General features: G+C 38.5%; 2 protein-coding genes across 5 annotated transcripts; both read right to left on the bottom strand.

Annotated features, from left to right (window-relative positions):
- Positions 1–435: 435 nt before the first annotated feature.
- Positions 436–3,954, bottom strand: si:dkey-71d15.2 (SH3 domain-containing kinase-binding protein 1). 2 transcript variants are annotated; one of them, XM_042008165.1, is made up of 7 exons: positions 3,715–3,954; positions 3,300–3,316; positions 2,960–3,060; positions 2,490–2,597; positions 2,172–2,386; positions 1,676–1,739; positions 436–1,549 (listed from the first exon to the last, which is right to left on the bottom strand). In XM_042008165.1, the coding sequence occupies exons 1-7, from the start codon at positions 3,750–3,752 to the stop codon at positions 1,511–1,513; spliced, it is 582 nt and encodes a 193-aa protein (XP_041864099.1). In that variant the 5' UTR covers positions 3,753–3,954; the 3' UTR covers positions 436–1,510. The 2 variants fall into 2 exon arrangements, with proteins under 2 accessions (XP_041864099.1, XP_041864098.1); XM_042008164.1 differs by having other exon boundaries at positions 3,300–3,386; positions 3,715–3,787.
- A 764-nt stretch (positions 3,955–4,718) lies between these two features.
- si:ch211-114c12.2 (uncharacterized protein LOC336578 homolog) lies at positions 4,719–12,393 on the bottom strand. 3 transcript variants are annotated; one of them, XM_042008154.1, is made up of 10 exons: positions 12,292–12,393; positions 11,001–11,065; positions 10,114–10,830; positions 9,158–9,796; positions 6,242–6,357; positions 6,027–6,135; positions 5,775–5,847; positions 5,531–5,602; positions 5,275–5,424; positions 4,719–5,121 (listed from the first exon to the last, which is right to left on the bottom strand). In XM_042008154.1, the coding sequence occupies exons 2-9, from the start codon at positions 11,039–11,041 to the stop codon at positions 5,284–5,286; spliced, it is 1,908 nt and encodes a 635-aa protein (XP_041864088.1). In that variant the 5' UTR covers positions 11,042–11,065; positions 12,292–12,393; the 3' UTR covers positions 4,719–5,121; positions 5,275–5,283. The 3 variants fall into 3 exon arrangements, with proteins under 3 accessions (XP_041864088.1, XP_041864091.1, XP_041864090.1); XM_042008157.1 differs by having other exon boundaries at positions 10,144–10,830; XM_042008156.1 differs by having other exon boundaries at positions 11,001–11,062; positions 12,292–12,354.
- Between the last annotated feature and the right edge of the window lie 1,029 nt (positions 12,394–13,422).

Here is a 13,422-nt window from a genome sequence, read left to right as displayed (position 1 = left end):
GAATGACAAGAACTATAAAACGGCATATTATATAGCAACGTCCTCTCAGCCACATATTTAGAACTAATGTGATGACCCTAATATGTATATTATGAAAAAATTGTTTATATACTGTATATAAATATGTTTTAAATAATACACTGTAAAATTGAATTTATTTGCATTTACTTGTAAAGAAAAAGAGAAAATATGTTGATTGCCTTATGATGGGAGAAACATGTTTCACACCAAAGTTCTGATTTTTTTTCTAAATCAATCATTATCAAAAAACTAAAAAAAAAAAAAAAGTGAAAAACAACACTTTAAACTTTTTTCCCATAAAGGCATCAGCATTTGTTTTCTCTGATGTTGTATAATACTTAGTCTTACATCTCTTTTTTCTAACAAATGATACCACCTGGAACTATATCTTTTTATGGACATATCGATGCATCTTTAATTGTTATTAAAAGCTCAATAAAACAGCCAGCAGTTTTGCTCCTTCATATTAGCAACCAATAAATGGCCTTGGCTTGGTTAGTCAAAGGTTTTTTACAATCAAAATACAACAAGCTGAATTATTTTCCATGATACTGTATTCATCCTATAATTTGATGTAAGCTTTGTATTCATTCCAGACGCAGGTCTAGAACAATTTTCATTGGAGAGCCAGGCAGAGACAGATGCATTGCATTGTATGTCTTTAATGACTGCTGATGAGAAAAACTTTATCAGTGTTTCTTCAGCATTATTTGCCAACAGCTGCCACATTTGATGGTTTTATTACTTTTACATCCTCTTCATGAAATGCAAACAGTCTGGACAGATAAGTATTATCTCATACATAGGCTAAAGGTGAGATTATCTGGTAAAAATGCTGCATTACGTTCAAGAACATGGCAGTGTTCATGTAGAACAACATGAAAGTACATCACATGCTGCATTCACTTGCAATTGGCCATCTGAGGTTTACCCAGGTAAAGACGAGTTTACACTAAATATTTGTTAGAATTTGTTTGTCTGTTCATGTTTTAGAGGTGGGCTGTGCCACTCCAAAGTGCAAACTTTCATTTGTCATTGTCCAAAGTTGCCACCAAAAAGAAAATATCATAAAGTATTCACATCTTAACCACTTCAAGTCATTTCAGGGGACATTTCCCCACTAACGTATGGGTAAAGAGATTAAAGTTGACAGAAATAAATAAACTTGTACAACAGATGTTCTGCTTATTTACAGAGAGAAAGGACAGTTTTCTGCAGCCTCTAACTGTGATTTTGCTCCTGCTATGTCTTTACACATTCAGCAACAACTCGGTGAGACCAGAGCAGTCTTTGTCAGTTCATTCAGTAAACAAAAAAGTTGACCACCTTGCACTTAAAAAACCTAGTAATTTTCTGTTAAAGAGTGGTAACTTTCCTTTTCTTTTTTTAATTTACAAACCAGCATCCATCTGGTTGGTTCATTTATAAAAAAAAAAAAAAAAGCCTTTATAACTTCAGAATCTCTAGCCTTCGAAGTCGTCCCCTTTGCTCATTTTGACATGTGCTTCTTCATCCGTTGTATTTCCATCTTTAACAAAGCAAAACAGAAGGACACACTAAAAATATAATCTTTTGAGCGGAGTTATTTTTGTAGTTTTAAAAAGAGAAGAACACTTTTTAAAAAAAAAAAAAAAAATTGTCTTTGTTTCTTTACCTGCAAAGTTAAGCGAATCCTTTTTTCCTCATCAAGCTCATTCATCAGAAGTTTTATTTCTTTGCTGAAAGAAAAAAGCATCAAATTACTGAAGAAAAAAAAAAGTTTGAAATTTTGATTGAGATGTCACATCCTGTAATCCAGGCACCAAAAGAAAGAGGTATCATATATGAGCAACGTTTCTGTTAACAGAAGTAAAGAAGCAGAAGAGAGCTGCACAGAGGCCTCCCTGTCAGATGCCCACAGCTTCATGCTGATCTAAAACTGGGATCCCCATCTCCGGTCCTCAAGGCCTACTGTCCTGCAGATGTTCCATGTTTCCCTGCTGCAACACACTCAAAGTAATGGCTCAATAGCAGACTTGTGCAGAGCTTGTTAGAGATCCATTTAATTTGAATCAGGTGTGTTGCAGCAGGTAAACTGCAGAATGGAGGACTTGAGGACCAGGGTTGGGGATCACTGATCTAGAAAAATGATTGTAGAAAGAAAGGTGTACTTGTGCTGACTCTTCATCTGTTCTAACTGGTCCTTTAGGTCTCTCAGCTCTGTCTGGAGTTGTTCCAGGCTGGGTTTAGCATTTTTCTCTGGTTTTCTGCTCGGCCGGGGGTCTGAGTTCAGGGCTTGGGGCACCACTGGATGTAGAGCAGCAGATATAGCCTTTGGCAGCAGAGAGGAGAAAGACTCCTTAGACACACTCTTGGGTTCTTCAGCCTAAAGAAATTAAATGGAAAAATGTCATTAAGGAATTCAGTTGGTGACAGTGTTGTGTTTTATGGAGGGTGTGCTCAATCTGCAGTTTATGTCTATGACTCACTTGTAAGGCAGAACTTTTCGGACTTGCTCTTTGCGTACTTTCTTGGTCGGTTGAAGAATTGATCGCTCCAGTCTGGTTTTCAGCTCCTCCCTCCATCATAAGTGTTACCTGTAAATCAAGTCTAGTTTGAGATGTCTGATAAATAAAAAGTCTGAAGAAAACATTTTTCCAGTTTTTTGTGTGCCTGAGTCCCTGAAGAGTTTCCAAATGGTCATTAACAAATTATAATAGTGGACCTCCTTGTAACATTAAAATCTATCACAGGGCATGTACCTTTTAACTTTGTCTCAAGCAAGGAGCCAAAGTAGAAATCTTCAGCTGCAGTATGTGTCTGTGTTTGTATGAGGCAGCTCAGAAAGTTAAATTTATCCCAAGGACAGATGGGACACAGGCAGACCTCTAACAGGTTGCCAGGCTATAACAGTGGTACTTCAATGCAATGTAATGGCTTGACTTAATTTTATACTTCCCAGAGTCTGAAGCTCTGACCGTAACCTCTCATCTGCAGCATGAGCTACCTGCTCACTCAGATTCTCCGCCACAGACACAATTGAATCAAACTCTTCTGTGTCTTTGAAAGAAAAGACAAAACAAAACAGAAAACAAATGGTAGAATTTGGCTTGCAAAACCAAAAATTAATTCAAGCCCAAGACTACAGAAGATGTACATTATTTTCACACTTTTAAACATATATCTTACTCCTTTCTTTTGTGCTTTTAAAGCCTGGATTAACATTCAGGCTTCAACAAGCAACATTAATGAATGTTAGTATTTTAATGAGTGTGCAAAACAATAGTTGCAAGGCTTACCAGGAACGAGGACTGAGCTATAGCTGCCCATCGTGACAGAGAGGAATAGTGAAAGACAAAAAACCGGCAGAACCTTTAAGTCTACATCTACAAATGACAGATGGGAGCAAGTCAGTAGTGCATAAAGGAACAGAAACTTGACAGGCTTGACATGCTTTTAAAGAAATAGAAATTACCTGCGCCTTATATAATAGAACATAAATTTGAACAAATAACTCTTCAGACTAGCAGAAGCTAAATGTCAGTGTTAGAGGCAGCTGTTTCTCTCATGCCATAGCAGTGAACAAATGTGCCACACACCCAGGTCCAAATGCAGAGAAAGAACACAGCAACAAATTACAGTCATTAGCAAACATATTAAACCAATTACAAGATTACTGTCAGTTACAGCAAAGGATATAGTGCATACGCTCACCTTGTTTTTCTAGTGTCATCCATGAGAAACAGTAACATCTGTGGTAACTTGACACCATCTTTTGTAATCTACTGCCATGTGCATGTTGTGATGAGTGGTACTGCTGGGGCTAAGTTTAGAGCAGGACAGTGAAAAGCTGCTTACAAATATCACTAGGGCATGGTGAAGTGTGCAACAGACTGAAGAAGTAGAAGTATTAACAATGATTTGCATTTACTCTAAAATGTTAGGGAACAAAACTTGTGCTTTTTAAACATCTGAAAAGCCAATTTTTCGAATTTTCCTGCTTTATCAAGGAAAAAAGGGACAATACAGACTTGGAACTTTATGTTGTTCAGTTTATCTATCCTGCACTGTACAAGTCCTTGGACTTTAACTGGATTCAACTTCACAGCTGGGATTGTTTTTCATTGTTTTCAGAGGCAAGGTCAAGTGTGTTCAATAGCAGCAGTCAAAATTAACCTTGAAAGGAGACCACAAGGCCAGGGTAGGCTGGACAGTTTGGTACATCCCTTCTTCTCTGGCCCAACAATAATCAGTTCTTTTGGTAAAAACCCTGTTGCTAGAGTAGTTCATTCATGCATGACCTCTTCTGACTTTACAGTATAAGCAGCGGAGTCTAATAAAATGCAGAACAAAGAACAGATTAGTTCATGGTTAAACCACAAGTAGGGCTGCAATTTTGACCACTTCAAAAAAGAAAATCTGAAACACTAAGGTTTTTGTTTTCCCTCCATTTATAGTAAGCAACTGCTGTGCAACAAAAATATTAAATCATTTAATTTCACAAGTTTGACAAGATTTAAGCTTGACAAGATCGTAAATGTGTAAATTAAGTTTTTGTTCTTTGAAACAAAGCATTGCTGAATTAGTATTTTTCTCCAAAACTAAAGTCTGAAACTTTGTTATGCTTGAATGATAAAAGGCCACCTGAATAAATAAAACATTCATCATACAACCGTATATTCACATGTAGGATTATACAAAACAAAATCTTGCTCGAGTGTGTTAAATCTGATTTTATTTCAAGTTTCAAACTCAACGTGATTACAAGTTTTAAAGGTTACATATCAAAGTAAATGTTTAAGTCCTTACTGTAAACAAAATATGCTAGAACTATTTTAGGTAAAATACAGAGATCAAAGAGTTTGTAAAGCAGCATCTTCTGAATCACAAAAGGTCTGAAGGCCCAAAAACAAAAAATAGTCCAATATGTTACAAATATTCTAAAACAAAAGTACAGCAGTACTTTAACAACGCAAATTAAACACTTGTACCAAAGAACAAATGTAAGCAACAACACATTCACAATATACAGGCAGGTTGAGACTGCAGCGATCCATCCAACACAGAAGATCTGGATCACAATTTTCAGATTTCCAGTTCCACGTTCTCACAATTTGAGACCTGCGTAGAGCAGAAGGAAATTAATACATTTTGTTTTCTCTTGATTAGAAAATCTGTGTGTAAATACTAAACTTAAAAATTTGCTTTCACTTTTTATCATTACAAAGTTAGAAACAAATAATTAGGCAGATGGTTGCTTCCTTTGAATCTTACCGGATGTTATCACCAGCGCTGTTGGTTGGATCCTCGGTTGTATGGTGCACGCTGGCGCATCACTCTCATGTTACGGTATTTGGACATGATGGTGTAGCTTTTTCTGAACACTGGTTTCTGATTTGGAAATGGACGGGGCACTAAAGTCTCCTTAAGATTAAAAGAAATGTAAAAATTAGAAACTAAGAAAACAGTTTAAATGTTGCTTTTAACAACTCCCAGAAGAAGCAAGAGATCTTGTAAGATTCATGTGTACCATAAGTGGTCTTCTAACATTGCTGGACAGTTCTGGGCCTGTCCTCCTTGGACCACCAGGAAACTTTGGCCTCTGTGAACCACAATAGTGAGAGTTGGTTTTACACGACAGTTATTCTTTATAGATCCTGAATTTATACAGTACTGTGTAGCTGTACATCCACATGAAAAAAGTTTCATTGCTTTTGTTGCCTCCTACAAGTTCTTTCCTTCTTTTATCATGATGCAATAGCTCATTCACTTACTTGAAAGGGTCCAGGTCCAGGTCTCCTGAAGGGCCTTCCAGGTCTGTCACTGTCCTGAATCACATTAGATGGCCTGCAATATCATAAATAAATGAAGATCAGAACGTGAAGTAAAAATTTAAGACTCTCAAGACTTTAATTAGTATATGCTTACACCCTGGAGAAGCTGATGTTTTCATTTAGCTAACAGAGGATTACAGCAGTGTCGGCCTTTGAAAGAAGGTTAACCTCCTATTTTAGTTTCTATAATACCTTGATAACGTCCTCTCTGAATGACTCATTTTTTTGTCTTCAGGTGACCTGGAGTCACTGTTTTTTGACTGGCGCCTCTTTGGTGTGGTGTCTTCATCTGAACTGCGGTCTACAGGAGGACAAAACAGAATGCATGTGAATTTCATGTGAATAAAACGAATGAATAGGACTTATGGACTAAAATACACAACAAGATGACAAAGGAACCGACTTACCAGTCTTTGATTTTGGGCTGGAACCTTTTGGAGGTGAGCAGTCTTTGGAGGAAGAGCTTGGTCCAGGTGGCCAGTGGGACAAAATAACAAGATCACGTTTCTCTATGGGAGAAGATCTGTGGAGTCATTAAAAGGTTGTGTTCAGAACAGGATGCAACAATCCCTGTGTGAACAAAGCTTTCACATTCTTTAATGGTATATATACACACTTTGCAAATAAATAAATTTACATTAACCTGTCAGCTCTTTAAGGTACTGCAATGTTAAGTCAGAAATAGCACTGTTTTGCAGGTACAAAAGTTAGAAAGCGACGCATCACTTGGGTACTTACAAAAACCATGGAATCTCCATGCTTCTTTACTCCTATTTTTGTACCCTGAATCAATCTGAGCTCTCTCCGTTTACTCAGCGATTGTTACAGCAGCCAAATCTTGGGAGGACTTTAAGAAATCGGTCTACACAAATCTTCTAGCATCACTTTGAAAAGCACAGGGGGGGTGTGGTGTTTTCTCTGTCAGACTGAACTTCGTTTGATTGTTGTCATTCATTTTCCTTCAGTTTACTTTAGTCATGTTAAATCATCCCAGGGGTTTCACAAGATGCACATTTTGTTATTGAGATTCAATTCATGAACATATCTGTAGTTCTGACAATGTGTGATTTCTGTGAACTCCATCCTTGAATCTGTACATCAAGTTCTTGCACTGTGGCCCACGAGTATCTGCACTGTGATGAAACTGTGGATGATTCCTTTGTCAGAGTTGTTCTCACATTCGGTCCTTTAAAGTGGGCCAAAAGATGTGATGCTTCTCATCCATGTGTATAAAATATCCTTTGAAGAAGAATATATGGTCTCTCCCTCATTTATAAGCTTGGCTCTCTGCGTGGTGGACTGACCTCCTGGCAAAGAATACAATTTATGAAATGCAAAGCACCATTTGACTGCATTTCCCCTTAGAAGCAGGTTCTGCATGGCAGATGATTCCAGGGTAAGTTTCCTTTAAACTTTGTAAAGGCTTTGTAGTGCTTTCAAAGGACACTTCCATCCCATTAGATATATTCTTCTTTAAATTAGGGCACTGGGTATGACTTTAAGAGGGGTCAGGATCAGCAGACTTAATATGCAGTCAGTTAGCTTGGCGATAACATTTTCCTCTTCTCAAGTTACAAATTTATAACAGGACAAAGTGGTGATCATTTGTTTAGAACATCTCCTTCAGACACACAAGGCAATGACTGTGCAAAATGTGAAGGTTTGTGTTAGAGACTTGCTGTCATAGTTTTTTGGCTACAAAAGGTCTTTCAAAATATTCATGAATGTTTCGATTTCCGTCCGGCACAACGATGCATATGTCAGCTGGTTTAAGGTCACATCAGATATGAAACAGGAAGCAAAAGGACATACTGACCTGCGGGTCAAAATCTCACTGATAAAACTACAATATGGCAGTGTGGGAAAACTATCCACGTGGCGGATCATTCAGAACTCTTCACACTTGTAATTTATGTGTTTTTGCTCAGATTCCCTTTTAAGGTCCATTTTCTGAAGATCATCTTTTTCACCATTTACGCACCATCCTTTTCAGAATTTGAGTGGTCTTTTATGGTCTCAGCCACTACATCCTTCATCCCTTTCCAGCCATTTAAAATGACATTTCACAGCAGTAACTTCTGATCTGGTTAGAACAGATGTGTCCAACTTGATGCTCCATTGCTGCCGATTTACCTCCAAGGGCTGACATCAACCTTAGTGTAGCATTTCCAGTACAAACTTCCAGCTCTGACAGGTTTAATAACTGATGCACATCTGACAGTGTGGCTGCAGAGAAGCAGGAAACTCCAGTGTGAAGTGCAAGTTGTGGCAGCAGGGCTCCTCTTCAATGTTTTTAAACTTTGGTTGTTGCAGAAACTTGAATTAGGAGTCTGATAAACTGCTTAATTTGAGGTCAATTAATTAACTTCTAAATTTGTTAAATGGACAAAAGAATAGAGATAATTGGAGTAGTTACAGATGTAACTTATTTAAAATGGGTAAAAAATAATGTCAGAAAGCTTGCCAATTTTTTTCTTGGTTATTAAGTGTTTACTATAAGCACTTTGTCAGATTACCAGTTACATAATTTCATAAACTCCCAGGGGTACTTCATCAACTGAGTTGTAGTGCCAAGTCATGTCCAATTAAGTTTGCAGAAGTCACTGTAATTATTATGGCATTTGTTGTAGCCAGTAATTATCCATCATCATCCTCTTCATCCACTGAAAATTCCTTGATCCATCCCACGACTTGCTTGTAAGATTTGCATCTCCTACTAAAGGTCAGTGAAGATAATAAGCATACAATGTAGATACATTTCTGTTCCAGAGACTCAAATATGGCTGTCCTGTTTCCAGTAATTTGAAAGTTGCAGCATGGTCATCAGGGTGTCATGTTATGTGGTCCTCTTCAAGGCAGTCAGCTGTCTTGTTTTGCTAATATGTGTTTTTCACACCAGATGTAACTGTGTTGACTGAGAATGAAATGTCACGACATGCTGAAGAGCACTTCTCTCAAGCTTCACAGTAGGTGCTCAGAGTCCTTCAAAAGTACAGCTTTAATAAATCATCCAAAAGTCCTCGTCAAGGTTATTTAACATTTTTGTCAGGATTTAAACAGGCCAGCTTTAACCAGGTCTTTTGTGACTGGGGTAAAAACTTTTTCTTCGTTCCAATGGAGAGGTAGGTATTTCAACACATATGTAGCACAGATAAGGAGGAATGTGACAGTTTGCAGCTTTGCATCAATTGTATCATGGTTGCACATTTAGCTCATCATGATATCTCCATTTTCCACAGCTGGCACCACTTTCACACATTCTTTCTTGACCTCCTAATCATCATCAAGCCCCTGCGAATAGTGCTACAAGGAAAAAACCATACCTGTGTGTGTTCAACGACCGGCGAAACTCCACCTGTTCTTTTCCAGAGCCAGAATCTCTTGAAGACTTGTCGGTATTGCCTTCCTCTTTGTGTGGTGAGTGATGTTGTTTTGGCCTCCTTGATTCCATCTTTCTCAGAGGTACTGCATTAAGCTGGAAACGTTTCTTCCTGATGGCAAGAATTGAGCTGTTTCCCTGTTCAGCCATATCATCCAGACGAGGCCTGGGTTTCATCATTGGGGGTAGTTTGAGCTGCATAAGGGACTGTGCTCGGATTTGTCGGCTCTTAACCAGGTAGCTCTTATCCCTTAGAGACAAAGGTTTACCACCAAATGGCCTGGGAATACTTAGAAGCTGAGGTCTCTCTCTCCTGGGGAACTTTGCATTGCTATGCTCCGGTGCAGGGTCTGAGGAGTACATGCTGATGTTTGAAATCCTCCTCTTGCGAGGGCCTGCCATTTGCCTCTCCTGAGGGCTTCTGTGGTAGGAGGTGGACTCTGATGAAGGACCTCCTTTCCACGAGGGAGACCTGTAAGGGGGCATGTGAGGGACATCTTGCGCCCTCTCCCTACTGTGGGATCTGCTGCCCTGCCTCTCCATAGGACCACGCTGACGCCTGGAGTCTTGTTCAGATGACCACCTGCATATCCATCAAACAATAGAAAAATTATTACATTGACAGATCCATTGCCATTTTAAGTGGAAGGCGGCACTTTTAACTTTTATCTTACAAGCATCCCTTTCACAAGCCATCACAGAATGAAACAGGTAGGAGAGGAAAACTTTCACAGAGCAATTACAGATGTAACCCTCCTCTTAAATGGCAAATTTACATCAGACCCACTTTAATTCCCCATAATAAATGAGCTGGGGCAGAGTAGAGGTGATCATTAACTCTGTGATCAACTTTGACTGGGAAGAGTGGCCACCTTCAGGCTTCCTCTGTAATAATTTTACCCAGCTGGGACTGCTGTTTCACTCCTGTACCTCTCTGTACACGAACCCCTCCCATGCATCTCTCTGGGGCTCCTCTGTGACCCAGAGGACCGGTGCTCTCCATTGTGCGGATGAGAAAATGATCCTGGCTCATTCCAGCGCTTCATGCCGTGCCCTGAGTGTTCATAGGGCCTTCCTCTTGGGCGAGGGTCTCGATTATGTTGATCATGATGAGGAAAACCTGACTGCCTTTTGTGGCCTCTGAAAGATCCTTGGAAGGTTGGTGCAGAGCCTGGCCTTCTGTCAGCTGGGTGGTTACGAAATTGTCTTGGAGAAGGTGCCCTATGACCTGATGGGTGGCCATGAAAAGATGGGCCCCTGTGACTCTGGTGTTCCTGGGCGGGGCTGTGAGAGGATGAACGATGGTGGACTTGAGGGGAGCGGTTTGGCCTAGATGGAGATTGCCTCCGCTGACTATGGTGTGGTTCCATTTTGGGCGGGTACGCTTGGAAGGAATCCTGATTCTTCCAGTGATTGAAACGTGGCTCTCTATGCTCTCTATGCTCTCCCATTGGAGGAATTCTTCTGGAAACTGGTGGTCGTCCGCGTCCTCGTCCTCTACCTCTGGATTCTCTCCAGCTAAAAGGAGGCTTAACTGGGTAGCTCGGGACATCTCTTCGACCTTTGGAGCTGTGGTTGTAATTCCCTTCATTAGGGCCATGACCATCTCCATAAGGTCTGAAAGGACACAAAAAAAGCTGAATTTATAGTTTACAACACCTACTACCACTTCTAATTATTTGGTAAAATCAGCTATCAACACATTATAATTTATGTAATTAACATTAATAAATCAAAAGTATTTTAACAATCACACAATTGTAAAGAATACAGCTGAAAATGCTTACCTGGTCTTCAAACGCGGTGGCCCAAAATGTGTTCGAACCATCTTTTGAAGTGAGTGTTTGACCTACTGATAATAATAAAAAAAAAATAGGAGGAAAAAAAAAAAAGATAAAAGGTCAGCCTTTCTTTAAGTTACACTTTTATCTCTTGAAGGTAATCAGATTACAGTGGGCCAGCCCACATGTGTGCATTGCTTTCATCAGAGAACAAGTCTTGAACTGCGGACAGACACACAAAGCTGCAGTGGGTTCTGACCAGCTGGTCTGAGGAGCCCAATATATCCCATAATAAGCAATGGCATCTCTCTCACATACACACACCCCTACATACTCATACAATTTTTGCCCCTGGAAGTTTTTAAGTTCTACGTTTTTAAATTTTGTTAGATAAAGCTCATCATTGGCCAGCCATAATTGAGGTTTTCCTCTGGTGAAGTAAAAAAATCAGGTTTCTTTTGAGATAAAACTACAGTGTTGCTGGAATGCAGCCTAATCCCTACTGTGTTAAACTACTCTGCTTAATTATTTATATTTCTTTGCAAATACTTAAGCTATTTGGTCATATAGGATTTCTACTGCAAGTTTTTGATTTGTGATTGTTTGACCTTCAAACAAAGGCTTACAAAAATATCGCACAAACACACCCAGGCTCAGCTTACTGTGACGCATGTAGTGAAATGTTAGAGTACTACTGTAATTTAATTCAGATCAGTCTGCTGACTACTCAATTGCGAAACGAGACGGTGTGACTTCGTGTTAAAAAAAATGCGACGACGGAGTTTAATTAAACTTTACTGATAAAGACATAAAACAAATAAAAAATGATCACCAAATCAATACCACACATTGAGAGTATGTTTATGTTTAGTCCGGTGGCTGCTGTCTCGGTTTCTCCTCTAATCTTTGTATCCTGGCAAGGGGCAGGGCAGACTGGGCTTCCATTTTTAGCTTTACCTACAGGCGGCGGCGAGTGAATGTAAAAAAATAAACACCAAGTTACTCAGTTTATCTACTAATTGAGAAATCTTTCCCGGTGTTTTAATTGTAAGTGTGTTTCGGCTTAGTTTACAATTATCGATATAATATGGTAACGAAGGCCCAGCTGACGCAGTGTTGACTTAGCTTAAGGAAGCTAGCTGGTTTAACACTCGACGCAGCCCGAACAAAATGGCATACAAATCATTCGCGTCAGTCATTTAAACATGTTAGCTACACTTCAAACAAAATAAAATACAAGAAAATTGATTTAGCTCACGATAAGCACATGTAATTTATTGGTGTAGCAAACACTTACCTAAAACCAAGCGACAATTAAGGTGAAGGAAACGTACCACGCAGACAAGCATAAATTACACACTCTTCCTCTTCACAACGTCCTCGGATTAAACAACAAAGTAAATACGCCCTCTATCGCCTTGGAGTGCAAGCTACAGGTCTAGTGTGGGAAAGCAGTAGAGTAGAGCAGTTAACTAAAAAACGCAGATAAATGAGACACACACACAAATCAACATTTAGTTATTAAATTAAATAAAAAAATAAAAATAGTACTTCCGGAGAGAGAAAAAAGAAATAAATAAATAAATCAATCAATCAATCATCAGTATACAAAAGATAGTAGCTACCTTTTTATAAGGAACAAATACCTACAGTTGTTTTGTTATTATAGTGTACACTGATTTGTGCACTTTTCAGATTGATTTAAATGAACTGATACAGAAAAAATGTTTTTCCGTACATCTTATTAAACATCATCCAGCTGAAATAACATGTCTTATTAACTTCTCTGTCATCTTTTATGTCTTGTTTTGAGAAATAAAATAACAAATGTTTAATATTAGCTGAAAAGACTCAAAGCCATTTGGCAGATAATCGTTTATAAATCTCTGAAAGTAATTTTTAGTATACATGATTGTATACAAAAAATTAAATGAAAGAAGATAGACAAGTATTGTGAGTTCTGTTGCATCTATCAGCCCTGTTCTTTTTTTTTTCATGTTTTGAAAGATAGTTTTCCACTGTATTTTTATAAGTTACAGTAAATGTAGTAATCAGAACTAAAAAGCACTAAATTTCCATAAATAAAAAATCATTACTTCCTTCCTTCATTATAAACTTCAGGGCGTACAGAATCAGCATAAAGATTGTCTTTACATTTACAAACAACACACCAAATTTTATAAGAATTTCTTTCATTGTGGAATAACATTTGAATCTGTCAGGCCAAATTTTCTGTTAATTTGTCTTTAAACAACTTGGTAAAAGGCACACAATAAAACACAGTAACACACAAGCAAAAACAGTTTAGTCTTTATTGTCTAAGATAACATTGTTATGACCATGCTAATCATGCACAATGTCTACAGTTTAACTGACTGTGACACTATTTTGATGTATTGTGTGTTCAGACCTGGATATGTTAAGTGAT

The sequence above is a fragment of the Melanotaenia boesemani genome, chromosome 15, assembly GCF_017639745.1.
Source record: "Melanotaenia boesemani isolate fMelBoe1 chromosome 15, fMelBoe1.pri, whole genome shotgun sequence".
Classification (NCBI taxonomy): Eukaryota; Metazoa; Chordata; class Actinopteri; order Atheriniformes; family Melanotaeniidae; genus Melanotaenia; species Melanotaenia boesemani.
The sequence above is the reverse complement of the archived record's forward strand: the minus strand, read 5'-3'. Positions and strand labels throughout refer to the sequence as shown.

Coding starts and splice junctions, on each gene's coding strand:
- si:dkey-71d15.2 (XM_042008164.1), bottom strand. CDS start 3,772: ATGGTGTCAAGTTACCACAGATGTTACTGTTTCTCATGGATGACACTA. Junction 2,598..2,959: donor GGTCAGAGCTTCAGACTCTG/GGAAGTATAAAA, acceptor CTTGATTTACAG/GTAACACTTATGATGGAGGG. Junction 2,387..2,489: donor CGAAAAGTTCTGCCTTACAA/GTGAGTCATAGA, acceptor TAATTTCTTTAG/GCTGAAGAACCCAAGAGTGT.
- si:ch211-114c12.2 (XM_042008154.1), bottom strand. CDS start 11,041: ATGGTTCGAACACATTTTGGGCCACCGCGTTTGAAGACCAG. Junction 6,358..9,157: donor CGGTCGTTGAACACACACAG/GTATGGTTTTTT, acceptor ATGACTCCACAG/ATCTTCTCCCATAGAGAAAC. Junction 5,603..5,774: donor CTGGACCTGGACCCTTTCAA/GTAAGTGAATGA, acceptor TGTGGTTCACAG/AGGCCAAAGTTTCCTGGTGG.